The sequence below is a fragment of the Nuphar pumila genome, chromosome 16 (assembly GCF_984573655.1).
Source record: "Nuphar pumila chromosome 16, dmNupPumi1.hap1.1, whole genome shotgun sequence".
NCBI lineage: Eukaryota > Viridiplantae > Streptophyta > Magnoliopsida > Nymphaeales > Nymphaeaceae > Nuphar > Nuphar pumila.
The window spans coordinates 74196495-74221205 of NC_143264.1; the positions used below are offsets into that span (position 1 = coordinate 74196495).

A 24711-nucleotide genomic window follows, 5' to 3' on the forward strand; every position below is an offset into this window, starting at 1 on the left:
CCTACCCTTTATTCATGGTGTATACGCTATCTGAGAAGTTAAAAAAGTCTTTCAAAAATGGAACTTCAGGAAGGGAATGAATCGACCATACTCGACTATGAAAAGGGAGGAGGACCAACCTATCGACCATATACTGCTATAAATTTTTGTAAGCAGTGTTTGAATATGCTCTTTTGGAGTTGAGTATGAAGGGTGAGAGCCTGTCACACGGACACCACTCTGACTCCCATTCAGTATCCCCTTACATAAATGTCATATTGGAAACTTTATACCGTATCCATGTGACATTGGTGAGAGCAATAATAGTATGACTGACATAACTTTAGAAATTTAGATGAGAGCAGATTTGAACTAACTGAATATCGCATGAAATTCTTAAAAGGCTGTCTTCAAAATAAAGTCTACAACTTTTTGGCCTATTGATTGTACTTGTTTATGGTATTGAAAATTTAAAATCAATATGTCATTAGTTTTGCAATTTTATATTTTCATTTCATTTTGTAGGCAGTATTGTAGCCGTCCTCTGCGAGTAATCGGCAAAATCATCGATTAATCACGTTGAGCCATTCCACCGATTCATCAATGACGATGTTTTGGATAAATCGTTGAATGGGTACTTTGGTATATATATATATATATATATATATATATATATATATATATATATATATATATATATAGAGAGAGAGAGAGAGAGAGAGAGAGAGAGAGAGAGACTATGCATGGCCTTGTGGGTTCTTACTTTATCCCACGTTTAATTTTCTCTCTCTCTCTCTCAAATTTGTAGAAATTTCATTTAATATTTAATATAACTATATGCATGTGTACCAACAGAGGAACAGCTAGTGCACGTCACATTGTGTTGGGACGTTGCAAGTTCAAATTCCAATGGTATCGTTGTATAACTGGTAGGGGTCTGCCCAACCCCAGCTTGCATATATGTATATATCATAGTAGTCCTACCCTTATGTTGAATTCTCCAATTAATGTTAAGGGCATTTTTAATAAGGAGTACCATATTTTTAGCTTGAGTTTTTGTAGTTTTAAAAAAGCAACTTAAAGATGCCCTTAACATTGATTACAAAGTATATAGTACTAATTTTTTTCGATAGTCAAATATAGTGCAGTGCTACTTATAAAACATGCATTTAATATTTTTACTTTAAAATCTATAACAAAATTTAATATTGTTAATAAGGGTAAGGTGTAACACTATATTTTTAATTTTAACTCTTTTCTTAGATGAATAATTTTTTTTAGATAAATATAGATTTAGCTCTTTATAATAGTGAAAATGTAAATGTGCTTGCTTTGCAAGTGTTTGAACAAATGTCTATGAATGGAAAGTGAGTTTAACCATGTTATTTTCCTCATTCCATAATCCTTTCCATTAATTTTAACCAATGCTGAAAGACAATTATCCATTTTCCAATATTGCATCAACAAAGATTTCAACTTGCACCTACGTTGTGCATGGTACTTTCAGTTTTTCTCCATTTAACAACTTTTACTCAATGAAGTGTCGTTTCAAAATATTTTGTAGGGATTAATCATTATCTAATATAGTTCATATCATCCCCTGAATCTATTAGGGTCTTATGAGTAAAGGTGAAATCAGGTAAAATCGTCATTTTTTTATAAAGACTTTTTATTGTATTGATAAAACCATCTAATGACTGCTTGTTTTCCTTGGGTTTGTATTTTTCTTGTTCTTTAAGAAAAGTATTTTGAAAAGTACATAATAGCCTTCAGAGTCCCATTTGGACATTATGAATGGAATGTAATGCCATTCGGATTGAAGAATGCCCTATCCGAATTTCAAAAGCTAATGAAAGAAATATTCATTAGTTGTATTCATTTCTTGATTGTATACATTGATAATGTATTAACCTTTTCTCATAATATTGATCAGCATTGAAAACCTGATAATTAATTGCAAGCTTTGTCTCTTAGGTGTTGCGAGAGTAGCGATGACACTCTGTATGTTAGAACTCGTCATCTATATGTTTTGAAAATATAGGAAAAAGTATTACTAATTAGAAAATTCCTAAAGTGCCTATTAAGGAAATTTACCACCAAGAAACTTTTAAATTCCTATCAAGTTAACAAGGTATATATATATATATAGAGTAACCTGTAACATTGGATGAAAATTTCGTTTAATGTTAGTCGGATGCGCACTCATCGCTGATCTCCTGCGATCAGCACTGGGCATGTTAATAAGTGGAAAACAACATTTAGCAGTAATTTGCGAACTTCGCTAAAGGCTCCCCCCCCCCCCCCCTAGCATTAGCAGCGGTCAATGATCACTGCTAAAACTCTCATATCGACGCTGGACAGGTGTTTGACATCTTTCTCGTTCACTCTTATGGGTCTCTCTCTCTCTCTCTCTCTCTCTCTCTCTATATATATATATATATATATATATATATATATATATATATATATATGGTTAATCTATCATTAAACTAATTGTATTTAACATTGGATAAATTCAACCTTATCAAAATGAAACAATGATGTTTTTTAAATTATAATTTTACTTTTAGAGGTAAAAAAAGTAACTTTGGTAGCTTCATAAAGTTACCTTTTTTAGAAAGTGTTTGACTTTTCAATTCCCTCATAGTTCAAAGGAGCTATAATACCAAAAAAAATAACCTTGCATTTTAAAAAATATCATTATTTTCAAGATATTTTAATCATTTTCATAAAGTCGAATCCATCTAATGTTAAATACAATTAGTTTAATGATATATATATATAGCTACCTACCACTTTTCTAGCCTACCGTGAGCTATAGGAGTGTTTTCATGTTTTTCGCAATCCAACCCTACAGACGTGTTCGACATGGTCAATTCATGTTTTGATCATTTTTTTTTTTTGATAAAAAAATATAATTTTTAGGCCTTGAATATATATATTTTAAATTGTCGATTGTTAAACCTTTTAAAAACCTATCTGCAACAATTTAAAAGTCTTTTTATATAAAATCAAGCATGTAAAACACCTGTGCGGTTAGATTTAAGAAAAACATTTTAAAACCCTTCAAAATGACAGGGCAGCTACCACCTATTCTCTCTCTCTTATATATATATATATATATATAGATTCATATTTTAGTTGGGTTAAGGTCTTTGTCAAATTCAGACTCATTCAAATGCAAAACATGATTGGATCCAACAGAGAGAGAGAGAGAGAGAGAGAGAGAGAGAGAGAGAGAGAGAGAGAGAGAGAGAGCATTAACTAGCCAAGGCTTTGTATGAACTCTCACACACTTGATGCTGTGATGTTTGAATTGGCTTTCCCAAAGGTGGTTATGAGACAGTGGTCCATGTCTAATGCACAAAAATTAACCAGAAGAGCGTTTGCACACCAATCTTTTGTATGTGTGGTAACAGGGGTTCCACATCAGTTGTTGTCTAACACCCTGTGACAGTAGGATGTGACAGTAGGAGGATGACTCACTCTCCTCATCCGGACACTCCCTAACAAGTTCAAAAAGACTTGCATCACCCTTGATCTAATCCACATACTTTTTGAGCCCACAAAATTTTGGACCCCCACCAATGTTGAAGGGTTGATTTATGTGTCTCAAGATGCTTATCTTGCTAGCTTGGAAAACTTTATTAGGAAAGAGCAATTATACCAGAGCTTGTCTTGTCTTTGAGTGTTTGCACTGATGGATATTGTATCTTTAAGGACATGCCTCCTTTAGTGTTTGGTGACTTGGACATGCCCATTTGGACAAGGATTCATACAGTCATTAATTTAATCAAACAAAATCATTTTCAAATATTAAAATAACAAACTGTTTTTTATTGATAAAAAAAAGAAAAAAAAACTGTGTTGTCGTGTCCCATTTTTTGAAAAAAAAAAAACTTGAACTTGTTTGTTGAACCCACATCCCGTACCCGTGTCCATGTATCGTTGTGATATAAAAATCTTGGACCTCAACTTTGGCAACTAAGTCTTCATTTTCAATTCGGACCAATGTTGTCAGTATCGGTATCGGCCTTGAATCGTTTGGCCAATGATTCAGGTGAATCAGCCGAGATACCGATTTTTAAGTAAATCATTCTGATTTGGCTAAAAAATAATTTAAAAATAGTTTGCATCAATCAGATGGTGACATGTGTTAAAAGCATTAAAATAATATAAAAAATTAATTTAAAGCATTTTTTACATTTATTAAAAAATAGCTATTCAGGTTATGATACGTAGGCCGATACACACCAATACTGACTACATTGATTCGACAACGCAACTGACATATCATGAGTTCGAAACCTCGAGGAGGTGATCCTTGTGGGCAAGCTCAAGAAAGTATGAGCCCTACGGGAGAGGGTTCTAGCCACGGAGTTTTATGCACCTGAGCATGCAACTGCAAGCTCCATAGGTCAAATCAGCACAGCTAGGTCTCCGATCCAGGTCCGGTTTCTCTGGGTAAAATACCAAAAACCAATTAATGAGAGGATGCAACTCATGTACAGTACCAGTGCTGCTGGTTGTAGGCAAAAGATTTTGTTTGGTTACATCCTGGAGTTCTGTCCTTCAATATTTAGCCTTTTTGACAATTGAAGCCAACCATGTGGAGATAATACCATTTATGAAGGTCCTAAGAAATGACAGTGGACCGGGGCGGGGGCAGGGGACAAGGTCTCCACCTCCGCCCCATCTCAAAATTTTGCCCTTCATCTTCACATCAGTTTTGATTTTAACCTCCATTCTCGGTTCATTCTCCATTTCATGTCCTTCATCCCCTATCCAAATTGGACGAGGCAGGGCCCCGTTTCTCCGATCCTTTCACCACTACTGCCTTCCACCGTTAGAGAAAGAAGAAGAAGGAGAAGAGAAGAATGAGAGTCGTGTGGCTTTAGGGGTGGCAAAGTGTGGCTTTAGGGGTGGCAAAATCTGACACGACCCACCAACCCGCTTCTTAGTCGGGTTCGGGTTTAGCTTAAACGGGTTCGTGTCGTAAACGGGTCGACCCGCCTAACCCGTTTATTAAACGGGTCGGGTTCATGTTAGGGGTATGCCAACCCACCAACCCGGCTGACCCGTTTAATAAACGGGTTAAGCTGGCCGATCAACCCATTTACCCGAACCCGACCCGACCACCCGCCAACCCGTTTACTCGAACCCGACCCGCCAACCCGTTTACCGACCTGACCCGTTTATCAAATGGGTTAACCATGTCGTGTCGGGTTACCCATTTAATAAATGGGCCGGGTTCGTGTTCGCCACAGCCGACCCGTTTAATGAACAGGTCGGGTTCGTGTTGAAGTACACTGACCCGCCAACCCGACCACATTGCCACCCCTACGTGGCCTGTTAGGGGAAGGAGAGAGGATAGATTCAATAAAGGGTTTTATGTTAGGGTATATATATAGTTAGGGTATAATAGTAATTTTTTTTAACGGGGATCAGAAATGGGGCGGGAGCAAGAGTAAGTTCATCCCCCCACGAGTTTTGATTGTAAACTCCGTCTCATCCCTACCTATTCTATATATATATTACCTTAATAATTTGCCTAAAGCACATAAGATTTCCCAATGACTTTTATGTCACCTGTTGGGATTCAAGCAACTTAACTATCCACCAAACTGGCGGGACGTCACAAGTTCAAAACCCAGGGGTGACATCTATTGCTGCAAGGTTCGAAGCTGGGTGTACTCATCAATGGAGAAGGAGGACCTCAAGGTTTTAATCAACCAGAGGCCGGCCAATCTGCAGTCGTGATTGTGTGTGGATAGGGGGGGGGGGGGGGGAGGGGAAACTAACCGGCTTTTGGTTAAACACAACAAAACTATTCGATGGAAATTAATTAATGATATGAGGTGCAGACATCAGAAGGGTGAATCGCTTTTAACTGCCCTAAAAAGTTAAACATGTCACTCAAGGCATTATTACCTTGGAAGAACGTTAAGCAATAAGAGACAACCATAACTGAAAGACTTAAAAGGGCTATTTTGATCTCATTTTGGATCCATCAGGTGATATTGAAAACTACTAATGATAGTGATTTTCAAGTATTCTGCAACGCACGCCAAATGGCTCAAAGTTCTTTTGAATGGGCATTGGGCATCCGGCCCTTGATCCGCCAGGATGGGCGGTGGATATTAGAAATTTCCATCAATTGTGATTTTCAATATCACCTGATCCTCCCCACCACCAAGTGCCTTTCTAGCCATCACTCTCAGTCTCATGATGCAACAGCTTTATTTAGTATAAGATGTTGCTTAACATGAAAATACTTTTTTATCATATCATGTGCAGGTTTTACCTAAGAGTATAACTTTTGGAGAACCAAGCAACATTTGCTTAAGTTCATGACGTGCAAGTATTAGCTCATTAGATTCAAACCCAAATCATTACCTAATTACAGAAAACATTTTAAACTTCTAAAAATAATAGTTTATCAAAACATTGAATTATCTTGGATTTTTAAAATAGTTTAAAATTTCATTGAATTATCCTGAATTTTTTTTTTTATAACGAGGAACCCTTGTCGAAGCAAGAAAAACCCCGGGTGAGGCCCCACGACCATCCTGCCTTACGTGGCCCACCTCTAAAAGCTACTCACACACCCGGCGGCAGCCGGATTTGATCGGGGCAGCTTCATCTCAGCACCCTCGCAACCACCCTGCAGTGGTGAATTATCCTGAACTTAATAATGCGGAATAATGAGACCTTCCAAAATCCATACAACAACAACTAGGCCTTCATCCCAAAACAATTGGGGCTTCCAAAATCCATATTATCATAAATAATTGGAACAAAGACTTTGATTAAGCAGCCATTAAGACAGCCTTTTAAAGAGCTTGGAAATGTGAGCAGGAAACTGAAGTGGAAACTGCTGCTTGTTTCATCTGTGAGAGACCAAACACTCTGCAACCGTACGGACATGCACAGTAAGAAACTCATAACCAAACCCCAACGTGAAGATAAATCGGTGGATGTGATTCCCAAAGCATCTGCATCGTTACCAGAAAAATGACTCATCTTCCAAGTCAGTATCTGTTCCAGATGTCTGTAAGACCTCTGAAACAGCAGACAGAAACGAGCAGAGCTTCAAAGTTTTATTTGGGCAATGACCAACTTCTAATGATTCGTTTACAAGGGTAAGTACGTATCAAATTTGGATCTGAGAAGTCCACACAATGGAAAGTGGCTCAATATGATTAAATGTGGACTGCTTCTGATCAGAAGTCCTCAGGTTGGCCCTGTAATACAACTAGGACCACACACATAGTCCGAGTCCTAGACTAGTACTGGTTTGTGTGTCATCCCTGCAGTTTGTCGTCAACTCTAGGCACCATTTAAGCCTCCACAGACTTCTAGGGAAATCACTAATATATGATTAAAGAAGGTCAAAAGGAATTTCTTGGAAAAGGAGTAAATGTGCAATAAACAAGAGCCAAATCTTAAGGTTAGAAAATAAAAAGACTCTTCTAGAGTTTCATAATACGTTTTCTATATACTTGTTTTGCATTCAACGAGGGCACATCTTCACATGTTGTCAGAACACGTAGTGAATACATTTTGTTTTTTCCTTCTCTTTCTTGTGTTTGTGTGAAAATATTTGTGTTGTGTCCTGCCTTGGAATGCCCTATTTATCACTTCCTTGGAATGCCCTGAATCGGTTCGTTTGGAAAACGATTCATGGCTTGAGACGATACTGACAACATTGGACTATTTCGCTCAAGTTAGGTTCCTCCAACTGTATAAATATAAGCATGAATGCACCAGCTTGATTGATCTTGTAATTGGGAAATGGATCTTGAAGAGCATGAACATGGAAATGGATTTTCTTGCTTCAATGTTCCTTGTGTATCTGTGAATAATAGATCAGGTTATAAAACGTTTTATCTAAAACAATAAATGCAAAAGTAATACATGGACTGAAACCCACTAGTCCTTTGCATGGGGACGAGACAGACGTCATGTCTCTTGTTAGCTTTTCTATAGTAACATTGTAAAACACTGTTTTATCTGATCTGCTGTTGCATTTGGCTCACTATAACCAGAACTCTATGTCACAGGGACATGCCATCTAAGCTCTCATGTCTAAGGGACACCATTAGACACGCTAACAGATGATCGGACACATACATTCATTATTTCATTATTTCATTATTTTTAATAGTCTGCAATAGTTTTAATAATGTTTTAACAAAAATGCATTTTTACATATTAAAATATCAAATAATATTTTTAATTGATTCAAAAATTTGAAAAACCTGTATACTTGTGGACTCACATCTTGAACTCATGTCGTATCGGATCGTGCTCGTGTCTTTGTGACATAGCTAGAACTTTGTTTAGACCATATTTTCCAGAAACAGGTACGGGTATTGGTACAGGTACGCAATACTGGTATTGGTACTTGAGGGCTTTCTACTATGTTTTTATTTGAAACACATTGAAACGGTCCTGAAAAATATCGATACGGATTTCTAATGTACATTAATACGGTTTCTAAAAGAATTGGTACGAGTTTCTCAAAAGTTGATACGAACTATATATTTTTATAAAGATACCTATAAATTAAAATGGCTAAACATAATATGTAAATCAATCAATATTGTAGTATAGTTTTTCACAAATTATAATATTTATCACTCTTAATAAAAATAGTGTCTTTATAAAATGAAAATGTTGTTTTTATGCAAAAATGCTAATAGAAATAAACTTGGATCATTTATAATGTAATTAAAACTTGTTTCTATGTAAGATGGTACACATTTTTGAAGTAATTGAAACTAGTTTCTTAAACATTTGGTACTTTGGTTTATGGTTTGAGAGAAGAGTTTGGTACCGGTATTTGGTAATGGTATGCCTAATACGTGATAGGTTGGGGTGTATTGAGTACCAATGTAACTATGGTTTAGACCCTTAAAATGAAGAGATAGGTCTAGTAAAGGAGAATAAGGCCAATCTTGTCATTTGAGGTCCCAAAGTTCAGATATGTCATTTTTGACATTAAGGGGATTGAGGTAGATTTGACAAAGGGCTACCCAAAAGAATTTAGTAATATTTACCCCCCTGATGAGGGAAGATGGGATGGGATACTTTATTGGATTGTGGTAGGGAAGGCAATATTGACTGTCGGTTCCTAGAGGCACCCAAAAGAATCTCTTACCAATGCATAGTCCCAGTGAAGGCATTAAAGGCAAGAGTTTTTTCTATTAAAATACAGACATTTCATATCTCCTCTTTTAAGGACTACCAAGACACCTCCCTCTAGGCACCCAACTGTTTTTAGGTAACATATAACTATGGCATGGGAATGACAAAAGTGATCTTTGACCTGCCCCTCTCCTAGGTATTAAGTGGCTTAGGATTTAGTTCCACAAAAAACAACAATTATGCACCTTGAAAATTTTTCATTACTTGCTCAAGGGTATGTTTGGAAGTGAGAAAATTTTTCATATGAAATGAAACTGTTCGTATGAGAAGTTCTCATATGAAAACTATTTTTGTATGAAATTTTCTCTTGTTTGTGTGAGATGAAAAAATCGGGTTAGAAAAATGTTAAAGAGGGTTTTGATTTAGGGTGAGGGCTGACCAAAACTGAGATGGAGAAATTGTTCCTGTCAACATGATGGCAAAATGAGAAAAATTTTCTTTCAGGTTTCTTTTAATGTTTGGAATGAATTAAAGAATTGCCACTTTTTTTTTTCAACTTGCATTTTTTCCTAGCATTTTCTCAGTTCCAAACATGGCCTAAGTAACCTTGTTGCCGTACTTGGACATTGTAGTTGTTCAAATTTGTCACCAAAACACCAGGGGGGGGGGGGGGGGGCGTGAGTCAGCTGCGGGTGCAATTTGATTGCACAAATATTTGTGCATTAAGTACCTGATTGCCCTCCATCTGGCTTTGGACCTACAACTGACAGTCCCTGTCCCCAAGATGGAGGATGATCAGGTGCCTAATGCACAAATATTTGTGCAATATGGCACCTGATTCTCTTCACGGGCTCAGCTTGTTTGGTAGGAGCTGTTAGTGCAGGTGATCACGTGTTGGGACTTTGCAAGTTCAAAACTCAATGACATGTGTAACTGGTGGGGTCTGCCAGAATAAGCAGATCAGGTCATTTTGAAAAAATGACCGTTCTGCTCATCGGAACATCATGGCCGTCCAAGTTAATTACCTTTGCGGATGAATGCCACGTCTCACCACACGTTTTTGTTAACGGCGTCAAGTTTGTTTTTTAAATGTAAAATAAAAAATTTCAAAAGCAAAGTCGTACTGACCCCAAAAAGCAGGCTTCCTTCTCGTCTCTCTCTCTCTTCGTCTTCCCCTTACCCCCTTCGTCTCTCTCTCTCTTCAAAATAATTTGTCACCAAAACAATTTTTTTTTTTTTAAGTTTATGTTGTACATATTTTGTTATTTTTTTGTAGTTAGTCAAGAAAACCATCATTGCGAGCTTATTGGTGTAAAAATGCCCCAAATCTCCCTTGCTCAAAAAAAGTACACCCAGCTTTGTCCTCACCGCAAAAAGACATGAACCCTTGAGTTTCGAACTCGTGACATCTCTTCAGCAGCTTAGTAACATTCGCTTCTCATAAAGAATTTTGGGTTTAAAGACAAAAAGGTAATTTTAGTTGAGTGAAAAAGGTGAGGGCAATACGTTGTGACTTTTTTTAAGGGTATAGAATCTCAAACCATGAGTTAAACTAAGACTCATGGTTAAGCAACCTCTAGTTGACGGTTGAGTACATTTGCTTAATTGTGAGAATTTTTTGGTGGACATTTGAAAAGCCAAACAGGTTTTGTGGTTATATTAGATAGAGGCAAAACTTTGTTGGTTATTAGAAAATTACCCTAATAATAATAATAATTCATTTAGGATGATCATGATAATAAGGTCATATTAAGGAAAATCAATGTGGATAGGGAGGTAAATATAATCTGTTTTTCTGAAACAAGAGAATCAGGCTTTCACCACCTATAGTTAAGACCCCGCCACATTCCCCGATTTTAATTATCCATAAACCAACCCATGGGATAAGAAAAAGAAGAGAACATAAACACAGTGAAAGCAGCAAAATTTCCAGTCATTTTACCACATGAAAAATCGAAGGGACAGCAAAATTCTATTTATCCAAGATGGGGTTCAATTTTGGTAAAATCTTTTCCTACGAAAAAAGTGTCTTATGTTTGAGTGCTCAACAGTGGTTGAATCAAACTTGCAAAGACCATTTCCCATTGTGTCTGAGAGAGAGAGAGAGAGAGAGAGAGTAAACTTCTTTTTCTTTTTATTATCTGTGTACAACCACAGGTACGTACACATACCAGGCCCACATTTTTCCATCACCATGAATTCATGTTCTCCTCGATTGCCCTCTTTTTCTATTTTTCTCTCTGCCTCGGAGAGAGAGAGAGAGAGAGAGAGAGAGAGAGAGAGAGAGAGAGAGAGAGAGAGAGAGCTTTCTACATCTCTCAGCTGTAGCCACCGTAAGTGTCATTTTCTTCTATATACTATCACGCCAAGCTGCTCTCTCAAGGAGAGCTCAAAAATCACCCTCTCTCTCATCTGAGTGTATGAAAAGGCCATCTGAAAAAAAAAATAACTCACGCCATCAACCCATTGCCGGAAATCTCTCCGGGGAGCTTACCAACAATCAGAAGAATACCGCAGTGGGTGCCATCTCCCCACCTCTCTCCAATGGAGCTCTCCCACCCGCCACCCGATTTATCCCTCCAGATTAGCCCGCCTGATCCCAAACCCACTCCCACATGGAGGACCGACTCACAACCAGAGCCCCAGATGGGCTTCTGGCGCCACCATCCTCTCGACCCCAATCGCCTCAACCCCATCAAACCAGAAGCCTTCTTCGACCTCTCCCTCGCGGGCCCCACACCGCCCGAATCCGGCGCAGTTCTGCCTAGAGTGTTCCATGATCCCATGGAATCCAAGGCCTATCACTGCACGGGCCACCACCACCACCACTACGCTCACGACTACGGATTCAGGCCTATAAGAGGTGTCCCAATCTACCAGTCCACTCGCTTCCCCTTCCTTCCCTCCGAGAGCTTCAATACCAACATCCTGCCGGATTCGTCGTCGGCCTCTTCTCCGTCTCTGGCAAGCGGAACGTTCAGATCGAGGTTCGTGGCTAGGTTTCCGGTGAAGCGTAGCCTTCGGGCGCCGCGGATGCGGTGGACGAGCTCGCTCCACGCCCGGTTTGTCCATGCCGTGGAGCTCCTGGGAGGCCATGAGAGTAAGCCGCTGTCTTCCCTCCCATGTGGGATATTGATCTGCTGTGTTGGTGGTCTGTGTTGCTATTTTATCAAGCTGATCCAACAGCCGTGGATGCAATTGGTGGCAAAACCAACGGTTATCATTTCCACACAGAAGATAGGCGTTATAGTAATTAGGAACCGTTGTTGTTATGGTTTCTGGGTTTTCTTATCTAGAACGAGTGGGATATCAAAATGGTTTATTCATTCTTTTTTCTTTTATTTTTCCTCTCTTTTTTCTAAAGGGGCAACACCAAAGTCTGTTCTTGAGCTCATGGATGTGAAGGATCTCACTCTAGCACATGTAAAAAGCCATCTGCAGGTAATTTCTATCTTTTGTTCGGTTGGTTTTTGGCCTCATAGTATGGTTATAGCTGCACCACCATGAAAAACTCATTATTATTCTCCACTTTTCAGTTGAACAACATATATTATAAACTTTAAAAGAGTCCTCCTATAGATGATTTGGTTCCCATAAACAACAAAGTCTAAACTCTAAAACCACCAAGAGGAAGATTTGGGCATTATTTGCTTCTGAATCTCAAACCCACCCAGAAGGATAGAGATGTTTGTCTTCACACAGGACTCGAGATTTAGGAAAATGGAAAAGAACCCACAAAAGAAAGAGGTTGGGAAGCAGAAGCTGAGATGAGTCTGATCTAAAAAAACTGAGACTGAGTCTGAGAAGTCCAAATGTGAACGGTTTTCTAGGAGAAGCATCAGTTTCCAATCATAAAAATATAATGAAGAGATGATTAGAAAGGACCAGAAATTTCTTTGTTTGCTTTTGGAAAGAAAAAGTTGGTCATCATTACACAATGATGTTTTACTTTCTGTTATGACCTGACGTAAACCCATGGTTAACTGAACTGAACCAAGCCAAGCCAAGTTTTTATATTTCCTTTTTTCTGGATGTTTCTAAATAGAATTTGTAACTTGAAGCAGTATTTTTTTTTAAGGAATAACTTGAAGCAATATTTGATATGATAAATATTAAATATTTCCTAATGAACATTATTATTGTTTTTTTTTGTTACAGATGTATAGAACAGTGAAGACTACTGACAAGCCTGCAGTATCGTCAGGTGAGACTTTGTGCCTTCTTTCACATAAAGACTCTTTTTTAGTTTTTTCCTTTTATTTTTGTCATCTTTTGCCTTTTGGGGTTGTTTCCTGTCCATTATGGTAAACATGGCACGAGAAAGGAACGATGGGTAGTCTCTGTCTTGGTACAGGGCAGCAGGAAGGATTTGAAACAGGCCATGGTGGTGAAATTTGTGATGAGTTTTCACGGGGAGACGCTGCATCAGCAGCCGATTACACATGTTCTAGCACAGCTCGAGATCCCCAACTTATGCACCAGAGTTTATGGAGCAATTCTTCTAGGTGAAACTGCTTTTGTCTATGTAATCTTTTACTTCAAAAACTATACAAAACATATCTTGTAGAATACAAGAGAAAGAAGGAACTCCATGTTTATATAACGGTTCTCAAAGAGTAAAAGAGGTGAAAGAAATTGGTGCAAAATGTAACGCAGAAGTCTTTAACCGGCTAATTTTTATTTATTGCCTCTTAGTTGGTAACTTTGACATTGGTGTATTTGCAGATTAGTTTATTTAGTGCGCCTTTCCTTCTTGTATGAAATGCAGAAGATATTTGGTATAATAAACAAGTGTTTTTTTATTAACAAAATGATGCGATAAATAGAGCAAATCAATGTAATAAACACTAGAAACCGCTGGAACAACATAAAATAAATGGTAATTTTGATTAGCTACTATAGAAGAATGTGAGGAATTATGAAGAGCTTTCAAATTCATTCCTGCACTTTTGCTTCATTTCTAGCACTCATATTATTTGTGCTTAGATGACGATAGGCATATGATTTTTTCAGTAGCATAATAGAAGAAACTTTCCTTTATTTTATAATTTTTCTGTCTGATACTTCAAGAGATATGTTCTATCTTGCTCTCTTGTTGTTATTGTGCCCGAGTTTCTTTCCGTAGCATATCGATGTACAACAAATAAACCAACCACTAAAAATAGTTAAAGAAGGACTCGTATCGAACAAAAGTTTATGTTTATAAGGTCATCGTTCAAATGGTGAGCCACTGATGAGTGATGATGATGATGACTACAAAAAGCAAGAATCAAAGAGTCTTGTCTTATCAAGCTTTGGTTCTTTGTGTCCTAGATCATGGCAGCATTCAAAATAAGTAAAGGAAGGGATAAACCTGTCATTTCGAGATTCAAATCAATAGGGTGAGACCTATACCAAATGGGAAAAGTTCTGTTTAATTAGGAGGAGAATTGTGTGCCAGAAGCTGATAAGAGGGAGGATAATGCATCCAAAAAAGCCATGAGAGTTGAGATTGTGGGGTTAAAAGCAAGGGCTGATATCTTACAGTGAATGATGGGCTACATAGGCCATCACATGGAGGCCTCCTTTATTTCAATCATTACATAACCAAAGCTAAAAACTGTTAATAGTGAAAGTTAATGCTTTCTTTTTCAGTGCCTTTTGCTTTGACTGATGGCATTATTCTTCCAATGCTTGTTTTGCAGTAGGGGAGCTTGGCTGCACGCAGGTTCGGTGGATTCCCAGTCTACCATGCCTCCTTTAAAGGTACCAACATTTTCTTACCTTAAGAAAACTATTCTTGTTTAAGAAAAATAGGATGTTAAACGCCCTCGAGTTCATTTGAAATAGCAAAGTTTATCTTTATTAAGAATCATGGCCTATCTATATATTATTGAACGTCGTTCGTATAGATGTAACTTGGGGTGAAGATCGACTGCTCTCTCTCTCTCTCTCTCTCTCTCTCTCTCTCTCTCTCTCTCTCTCTCTCTCTCTCTATATATATATATATATATATATATATATATATATATATATATATATATATGTGAAAAGTGGTAACCTGCCTATCGTTTTTTTATTCTACCCCCGTGAATAAGTGTTTCCAGTTGTTTTTTGCAAATCTTCCCCTACAGATGTGTTAGGCATGGTCGATTTGCTAGGAAATAATACTTGGATAATGTTTTTTGATAAAAAAACATGAATTTTAAGCATTGAATATTTATCAAAATTGTACACCATCGATTTTTAAATCTTATAAAAACCTACATGTATGTTGGAATAGGACGATCCAAGAATCGATTCCTATAAAATCAAGCATATGGATCACATCTGTATGGTCAGATTTAAAAAAAATAGAAAAAAAACCTTCAAAATCTTTGTAGGCTAGAAAAGTTGTAGGCAGCTACCACCTACTCTCTCTATATATATAGAGAGAGAGGTATATATATAGAGAGAGAAGGTGTGCAATGATTTTTGTGTGCACACCCATTTACATCAAACTTTTTTCTATTCTAAATCCGACAATACAGATATGTTTTACACGGTTGGTTTTGTGGAGATTACAGATTCCAGCATGGAAATAAGGTTTAAAAACCGATGACTCACAACTTTTTAGATTTCAAACATTAAAAGATCCTGTTTTTTCATTGAAGAAACACAATATTTAAGGCCGGTTTGTAGCAAATGGACCATCGTGGATGCATCAGTACAGTGGGATCACCAAAAGATGGTGCCTTTCACTGGTGTTCTTGGGGCATGCACACCTTAAACTGTGCACACACACACACGCACCTCTCTCTCTCTCATTTAATTTTTTACTTTGTGTGTTTTTTTCATCAATTAGGTACCTTTTCCATTACACTACTGTTGTTAAAAGATGCATATTTACAGGAAAAAAGCAGCAGCCCAGAGAGCTCGACCACCGTCTCAAGGACAAACCACAAAAACCCCAACCTAGAGTTCACTTTGGGCAGACCTGACTGATCTAAGGAATTTCATTTTTTTGTTTGGTTTCTTTAATTATAAGAAAATGGTGAGAAAAAGAAGTATTGGTGAATACGAAGAAAGAGAAGATCAGATGTGGTTAATTTGATGAAGATAGGGTTGAGGTTTATGTGTGATGTGCATGCCCGGCCCACTCGAAAATGCAATGGGACGAAAAAGTTTGTGCGTGTGTTTGAGAGAATTTAGGGTTCCTTTCCATGCAAGCCTCGAAGGGAACGTGCATGAGATATAAAGAAAATGAAGAAAGACAAAGGAAAGATCAGATCAAACTGTCCCTTCCTGATAAAAGTGTCACAAAGCAAGGTTTTTTTTTTCTTGGTAATTGTAATCGTGCAGACAGCTGCAGCAGCCTTATGATTGATAAATAATAGACATTTTCCACTAGATCTCCTTTCCTTTACAAAAGTGCGTGGGTGTATACATATATATATATATATATATATATGTGTGTGTGTGTGTGTGTGTGTGGAGAGAGAGAGAAATAGTTTACTCTCTAAATGGCCCATTCTCTTCAAAATTCATATAGAGATGTGTTCTTTGGCAAAACTGATACTACGGATGTGATTTTCATAGACGAAAACCTAGACTTTTTGATCAAATTTTTTTGATGTTTAAGTAGAATTTTACAAGAATCTAAGAAACAATAAAGTCCTACATACATACATCAAAAAAGTTTGTTCCAAGAATCCCTTTGTAGGTTTTTACCAAGGATATAATTTTTTTATAGGTTTTACCAAGGATATCATGACCACACCCTTGTGGTCCGATTTTCCCAAAAAACACATCTACTTATAAAAAATTTAAGTTGCTCAGTTTTGATATAATATAGGCTGTTAATCTTTGAGACCTTTAAAAAACCTACTTACATGTCACAATCACATAACTCCAAACTCATTTTCTATTAAACAAACATCACATTACATCTATAGAGTTTTCTACAAAAGAAAAAAATAAATAAATAAATTGATCTCTCCCTCTTTGATATATATATGTGTGTGTATAACTTGCTTAGAAAAAGAATGGTGCCTAATGAGCCGATTTATTGATTTAAGTTGTGTCCTTCGTAAAGCAGGAGAAAAGCTGGAAAACATCTTTCCGAGAAAATTATCTCGATATTGAGAATGAGTCAATCAGACGCTGATTCTTATGGTCTCTTGTGATTCTTCAATTCAATGTGCTAGGACTAGTCTAGGGTGACCAACAGCCATTCACGTATTCATACATGTATCTTTTTTTTTCATTTTTTCCTCTTTTCTTCTTCCAAGGGATTAAAAAGATTACCGTATGAAGCATGAGTGTTGCATGGGAGATATATATCAACCACATTTTTACAAGGTTTTTCTGAACACCGTAGACAATGAAGAAACTTGCATTGAAAGCATCGTTTTGCCCTGCCGTACTACTACTTTGTGGTGAACCCCTCTATATGAGAGAATAATTGGATTTCCCACCACATTGGTTCAAGAGAATGAAAATATCATATCATCAAACATGATTAGTGGTGCATATTTTATAAAACTTGTGGAGCCTAGGATTAAAGGGGTGTTTCTGTCCCTCAATTATTGGCTTTAGATTGTCCAAGTTGTACAAACAGAGACTCCAAGTATAGGGGTGGCCATCGGGCAGGCCTGGCCCGACTAGGACCCAACAGGCCCTACCCATATTCTGACCTGACCTAGATATAATCGGGCTCAAACTGAGCTCTTTAAGCCTGGCCTAATTAACAGGTCAGGCCGGCCAGGCCCTATGCATTTTGCACATGGGTCCAACTCGATTCAGGCTCGATTAGGCAATCAGGTCAAGACAATCAAGCCGGGGCTGCAAAATGCAGTTCCAGCCTGACCCGAAATGGGCTGAGTACTCGACTGCCGTTGGGCACCAGCCTGATGGCCACCCTTACCCAAGCACTTGAATCGTATTGGGGGGGGGGGGATTCTTTTGATAAAGTTTTAAGTGGCACTTTTTTTTTTATTTATAACCCGAAGAAACTGCACCCGACATGAAGACCTGGTCGCGTTGGCTCAGCCTGCCATACCGACGGTCATCGGGCTGGCAATGTAAAACTCTGAGGTGAGGACCCCTGCCGCTCGGGCCTGCACTTACCTTAGTTTGTAATGTCTTAGTTGACACAGAGAGTGGTAGATATGCACTAGCTGGGTGTTTGCTCTCATTGTACACCAGGGTTAAGAACATCTTTCTCACTCAATCTAACTCGATAGATGCACTAAACATATTTTGCTGGCTAATATTCATACTTCTGATTATGTATAAAATTTTAAGTTATGAAATTTCGGTACATCTGTAAGGCTCTTTTGACCATTTGATTGGTTTAAGATGGGTGCGCACGGGGGCACACCAAAACTTTGTGCACGGCTACCAATTTCTCTTTTGGTTAATTTTTTCAAGTTTTAGTGTAATTGTGAGACTTAGTGCCTTGAAGCTTAAGGAGAAATTACTCTAAGGTATGTATGGAGCATTGAGAAGAAAGTTTTGAAAGTTCTTAGTGACTTTTCTTTTTGGTTCTTTTGACTGACCCGAACTATATACCATCTTTTACGAACTGATGTCCAAGTGGGATCCACCTCAACCCAGCGTGTGCAGCACTAAAACAAAAATTAAGTAAAGAGGCTTTCAACTTTTGTATTAGGCTCGGGTGCAATCACAGAGCATAAAATTTGTGCATTAATCACCTGATTGCCCTCCATCAGGCCTTGGGCCCCACAACTGACAGGCCTGTCCCCAAGAGGGAGGGTGATCAGGTGCTTAATGCACAAATATTTGTGCAATCATATTGCACCTGATCTTTGCAAGGGTCATTTTGCATGGACAAGTTCGTTCTAGTCTCGTGGAGAAACTTATTGTGTATGGTTGCAGAAAGCCTTTTCTTTCCTTTTTTTTCTGTTTTTTAAGCTAGATTTAGAGAAAACTCCCATCCCCAATTGCACCTTGTCTGGCCTTCAGTTGAAGTAATATATATTTTTAACTATTGAATATATAAAAATACACTTTCACTAATGTTAACACACACACACACACACACACACACATATATATATATATATATATATATATATATATATATATATATATATATATGTGCGTGTGTGTGTGTGTGTGAATAGTAAAATGGAGGGTTTTTTTGCAAATTGGTCCTCCCTACAAAAATAGTCTCTGCCTTATGCCATTTTGCAAATCGTCCCTTGCCTTTCTCACCGTTATTGCAAACTGGACCTTATGGTTAGTTGGTAGCTAACATGCCCCTCATCAAATAGTTGTTAGTTGTTTAGTTTATTAACTTTTTGTAAATTAGTGTCGATCTTATTCACATTTTGCAAATTGATCCTCCTGTAAGGGCAGGACTGCCCTTTAACAGTTACCATCGGAAAAGCAACAGCCGTTAAATCTCAAGGACTGATTTGTAAGGGTTAATGAAAAGGCAGGGATGGATTTGCAAAATGTCTTAAGGCAGAGACTTTTGCTAATCAGAGATAAGGTAGGCGCCAATTCTAAAAAAAAACTTGAAATAAAAGAAGATTAAAAACTATAAATGGTGTGACACGCGTGTCATAAGCATTGCATTTGTTGTGTCGTGTCCAAGAGATATCCAAAATAACATGTTCCTATGACATAGGCCGCATGCATATGTATAGATCTACGAATGCGTGTGTGCATGCACACGCTCAATAATTGATTCGTGAGTGTCTAGGCTTTTTAGGTTGCCTTTTTCGTTCCTTCAAAACAAGAGCCTTCTCATACTCTGTAATCCATCGATTTAAATACATATAGTCTTTTTTTTAATGAAGAATATAAGTGTTACTGCATCAATAGAAGAGAATACAGATGGGAGGACAGGTGTAGTGAGTTATCAACCCAGCCCAGGAGCAGTTACATGAAAAAGGCAATAGCACAGTTCAACTGAAGAGGTTGAACATAACAGAACAAACAGAAAAAACTGAAATAAGCAACAGTATCAGGCCATCAGAGGCCTGGTGGTACCCGATAAAATTTTATAGGATAACTCTGTTGCCCCCAATCCAGTCCAGGGGGCGTCCAAGACACTTTCTGCTAGCTTTGTCCCTGACTTTTCATCTTAACCAATCAAGGATGAGAGCTTGATCTGTGTGGTGGCCTATGAAAATATGGTGGTTTCTCTCTATCCATAGTAGCTTTCAAGCCATTGTTGGATTTGTCAATCCATCGAAAACTAAAAGCATCGTAATACATGTTCTCGCTAAATCGTTGAAACAAAAACAGAAACCAAAACTTGATGCGGAAGCATACCTTAATCCATTGGTACCCCGGTAGATCGTTGACAGGGATGATCTTCCAAAACCTGTATACGTGACCCTTTTTTCCTTTTTTCTAAACCTTATGAGAGAGATTGTTTTCTCTTGATGATAACGGAGAGCCTCCAAAGAGATGGCCACTATATCAGGTTTGGGGACCATAACCTAATATGTATTCAATTAGGAGTCTGTCTCCAATTCTGCCTATTATAGAATTGCAGACAAAACAAGTCTCTTCACATAGTGTACCATACCATATGAGATATCATATAGTTCAACTGAATTAGATCACATAAACTGGGTCCGAACCTGAGACAATCTATAATGTGTGGTTTAACATATGTAGGGTCACACAATTTTTTCTAACAATCTCTCACTTGAGCCACATACGTAACTTTATGATCACACATTATAACCTTATGAGGTAAAAAACACTGTCTTATTAATTGATGTCTCTACCAATCTGGTCTATTGATCATGTCAACATAGAACCAAAGTGGTCTTCATTATAAATAACGTAATTGGATCCATCAATGATCACATATATCGACACAACCAAATGACAAGAATCAAGTATGAATGTGAAGCATGGAAATTATATGCAATGTGATCAAATATGTTTATTTTCAACTGGTTCTTTCTTAGACTTTAGTGAGATCACAACAAAATGAGTACAGAATGTAATCAAAACCTTAGTTTTATTCTGAAGTGGTAAATCAAACTTTATTATATCATAAAATGTTCAAATACAAACTTTCACTAAACCAGCATATCATAAAATGATAAAACACTCATTCGAGCAGTATGCTCATGAAAGACCTTGGGTAGCAAACCTTTAGTAAGCGGATCTACAATCATGGAGTTTGTGCCAATATGTTTTATCGATATCTGACCATTTTACACTCTTTCTTTAACAACAAGGAACTTAATGTCAATATACTCTGACTTCGAGAAACTCCTGTTGTTATTAGAATATAGCACTACTAAATTATTGTCATAAAATAACTTTAGTGGTCTTTCATCATTATCCAAAATCCACAGCCCTATGACAAAATTACGTAACCATATTTCATGATTGGATGCCTCATAACAATCTACAAATTCTACTGCCATGGTGGAAGGAGCAATGAGTGTCTGCTTAGCACTCCTCCAAGAGATAGCTCCCCCCGACCAACAGAAAAACATAACCTAACGTAGATTTGTGATTGTCTTAGCATCAAGCAAAGTTAGAATCATAATACTCAATGATCTCTAACTGATCTGACTTCTTGTATGTGAGCATGTAACCTTTTGTTCTCTGCAAATGCCGCATAACCCATTTGGCTGCTTGTTAATGATCCATGCTTGGGTTACAAAGATATCTTCTTAACATCCCAACAATGTACATTAAATCTGGACGCGTACATACCTGATCATACATAAGACTCTCAACAACATATGCATAGAGAATTTGTTCCATATCCTTAATTTTAAACTGGTGTTTTGGGTACTGAGCGAGACTAAACTTGTCTTCTTTAGCAACAGAAGTATCCCCTGGTTTGCAATCTTTCATGCCATATCTTTCCAAAATCCTTTCGATATAGCTCTTTTGCGATAATCCAAGAATACCCTGAGAACGGTCTCGATGTATTTGGATCCCTAATACAAAAGCGACATCTCCAAGATCTTTTATTTCAATTTTTTTGTCAAAAATCTCTTAGTTTCGTGCAATATGCCTACATAATTACTGACAAGCAATATGTCATCAACATACAAAACTAGAAAAATATATTTACTCCTACTGAACTTATGGTATATGCATTCATCAACCATATTCATCTCAAAACCAAATGAGAGGACAATTTGTATGATACCACTAATGGGAAGCCTGCTTAACTTCATAAATAGATTTCTTTAGTTTGCAAACCAATTTCTTGGCATCGCCTGAGATAAAATGTTTTGGCTGCACTATATATATTGTCTCATCAATGTCACCATTAAAGAATGCAGTCTTAACATCCATCTGATGCAACTCTAAATCATAATGAGCCACAAGTGCCATCATAATCCTAAAAGAGTCTTTCATAGAAATTAGAGAGAAAGTCTCTATGTAAGCAATGTCTTCCCTTTGAGTAAATCCTTTTACAATAAGATGAACCTTATATCTTTCTACATTACCCTTTGAATATCTTTTAGTTTTAAATATTCATTTGCAACCAATGGGTTTCACACCTTCAGCTAATGAGACGAGATCCCACACGTCATTGTTCTTCATGGATTTAATCTCCTCATGCATTACTTAAATCTACTTTTGATAGTTAGAACTTTATCTGGCTTGATGAAAGTTGATTGAATCATCTTTTCTTAAGCCAGTATCACCCTCATGTTTTTGTAAAAAGATAATATAATCATCTGAAATTACCCTTCTTCTCTCTCTACTAGATTTCCTTAATGGCAATGGTTCTTGAGGTATTTTTTGAGGTTGTTGAGTTTATACTCAAGGAGTAAAAACTTGATTTTGGATAAGGAGATCTAAAACATTGCCTTGATCCATATTTGTAGGGATGATGTCAGGAATGAAAATCTAATCATTATCAACCACAACTGTAGGAAGAGAAAGAGACTCTTCTTCAAAAGAAATATCTTTTACTTTATCACTCCCCCCAAACTCAACACCCTCAAGGAAACAACTGTTTCTCATTTCAAAAAAAGACTTATTCAAAGGGTCATAAAATTTATATCTCCTTGATCTATCAGAATACCCAACAAAGTAGCAGCTCACCATTCTAGAGTTCAATTTCTTTTTATGTGGCATGTAGCGCATCCCCAAATATGAAAATATTTTATACTAAGCTTTTTGTCTGTCTACAATTCATATGAGGTCTTGGTTACTGCTTTAGAGGGTACCCTAAGGACTCTGGTAAAGTAGAATAAGAAATCATACTCTTTACCATATCCTTAAGGGTCGTGTTTCATCTCTCAGCAGCACCATTAATGCTAGAAGTGCTTGACATGGTATACTAAGAGACAATCCCACATTCCTCAAAGAATTTATCCAAGGGCCCTGGACGTTGTTCACGTGATCCATTATATCTACCATAGTACTCACCACCATGATCAGATCTGACAACCTTAACTCTTTTGCCAAGTTGGTTTTTAACTTCGGCCTTAAAAGATTTGAACACATCCAGGGACTAAGACTTTTTATGAATTAAATATAGGTACCCATCACAAGAATAGTCATCTATAAACATAATAAAATATCATTGACCATTCCAAGAAGTTGTAGGGAAGGGCCCACAAATATTTGTATAAACTAGTTCTAAGATGTTTATTATCCTTTTGGCACCTAATTTTCTTATGTTTATTCGTTTCTCTTTTATACACTCAATACAAACCTGAAGGTCGATGAAAGTAAGAGAATCAAGAATCTCACTTGATACAAGCCTTTCAATTCTTTATTTAGAAATATGACATAAGCGCTTATGTTCTAATAAAACAAAATTCTTATTTGTTAATTTTTGTTTTATACCATGAGAACTTAAATGCAAGGTTTTATTATATGAGTTAACAATATTAAGCAAATAAAGATTATCAACCATAGATAAAGAAATGGTTCCAATAAGATTTAAATATAATTTAAATTTATTATTTTCAAATAAACAAGAATGACCATATTTGTCTAAAGTGAAAATAGAAACCAAATTTTGCTTAAAAGACAATACAATAAATGTTTCTTTCAAATGTAATTAATTTTCAGTCTTTAAAAGCAACCTAAATATTTTTATTGCCTCAACTTCGACTGTTTTGCCATTGCCCACATAGATGAATCTTTCAGCATCAATTGACGGCCAACAACTTAAATAATCGTGCATAGACACACTTATGTGAGTGGTAGCATCAGAACCCATCAACCAAGTATATTTGAGCATAGAAGTTAAATTAACTTCAGAATAAATCAAAGTAAGGAGCGTGTCTTTCTTCTCACATCAAGCATGATACTCAGTACAATCCTTCTTCATGTGACCTTCTCTTTAGCAAAAGAAACAACTAGACTTTGGGTCCTGATATCTTTTCTATTTCTTCTGCGATTGAGGGTCAACTACAACTTCTTTAGTCTTTTTCTTTTTCTTAAACTTGTCCTTAGAGGTCACTGTCAAATGAGCACTTTGAGTCTTCTCTTATTTTATCCTCTCATATTCTTGCACACAGTGAGAAATGAGCTCATTAAGAGTCTATTTTTCCTTTTAGTAGTTATAACAGACATTAAACTGGCTGTGTTGTGCAGGAAGGGATATCAAAACCAAGTGCACGAGTAAGTCCTCAGATAACT

The 24711-nt window shown here is 37.1% G+C and overlaps 1 protein-coding gene across 1 annotated transcript; it reads left to right on the top strand.

Annotated features, from left to right (window-relative positions):
- Positions 1-11673: 11673 nt before the first annotated feature.
- Positions 11674-13466, top strand: KAN2 (Homeodomain-like superfamily protein). The gene is made up of 4 exons (XM_089991153.1): positions 11674-12229; positions 12494-12570; positions 13288-13333; positions 13450-13466. Exons 1-4 carry the CDS (start codon positions 11674-11676, stop codon positions 13464-13466), a joined length of 696 nt encoding a protein of 231 aa, XP_089847279.1.
- The last annotated feature ends 11245 nt before the right edge of the window (positions 13467-24711 follow it).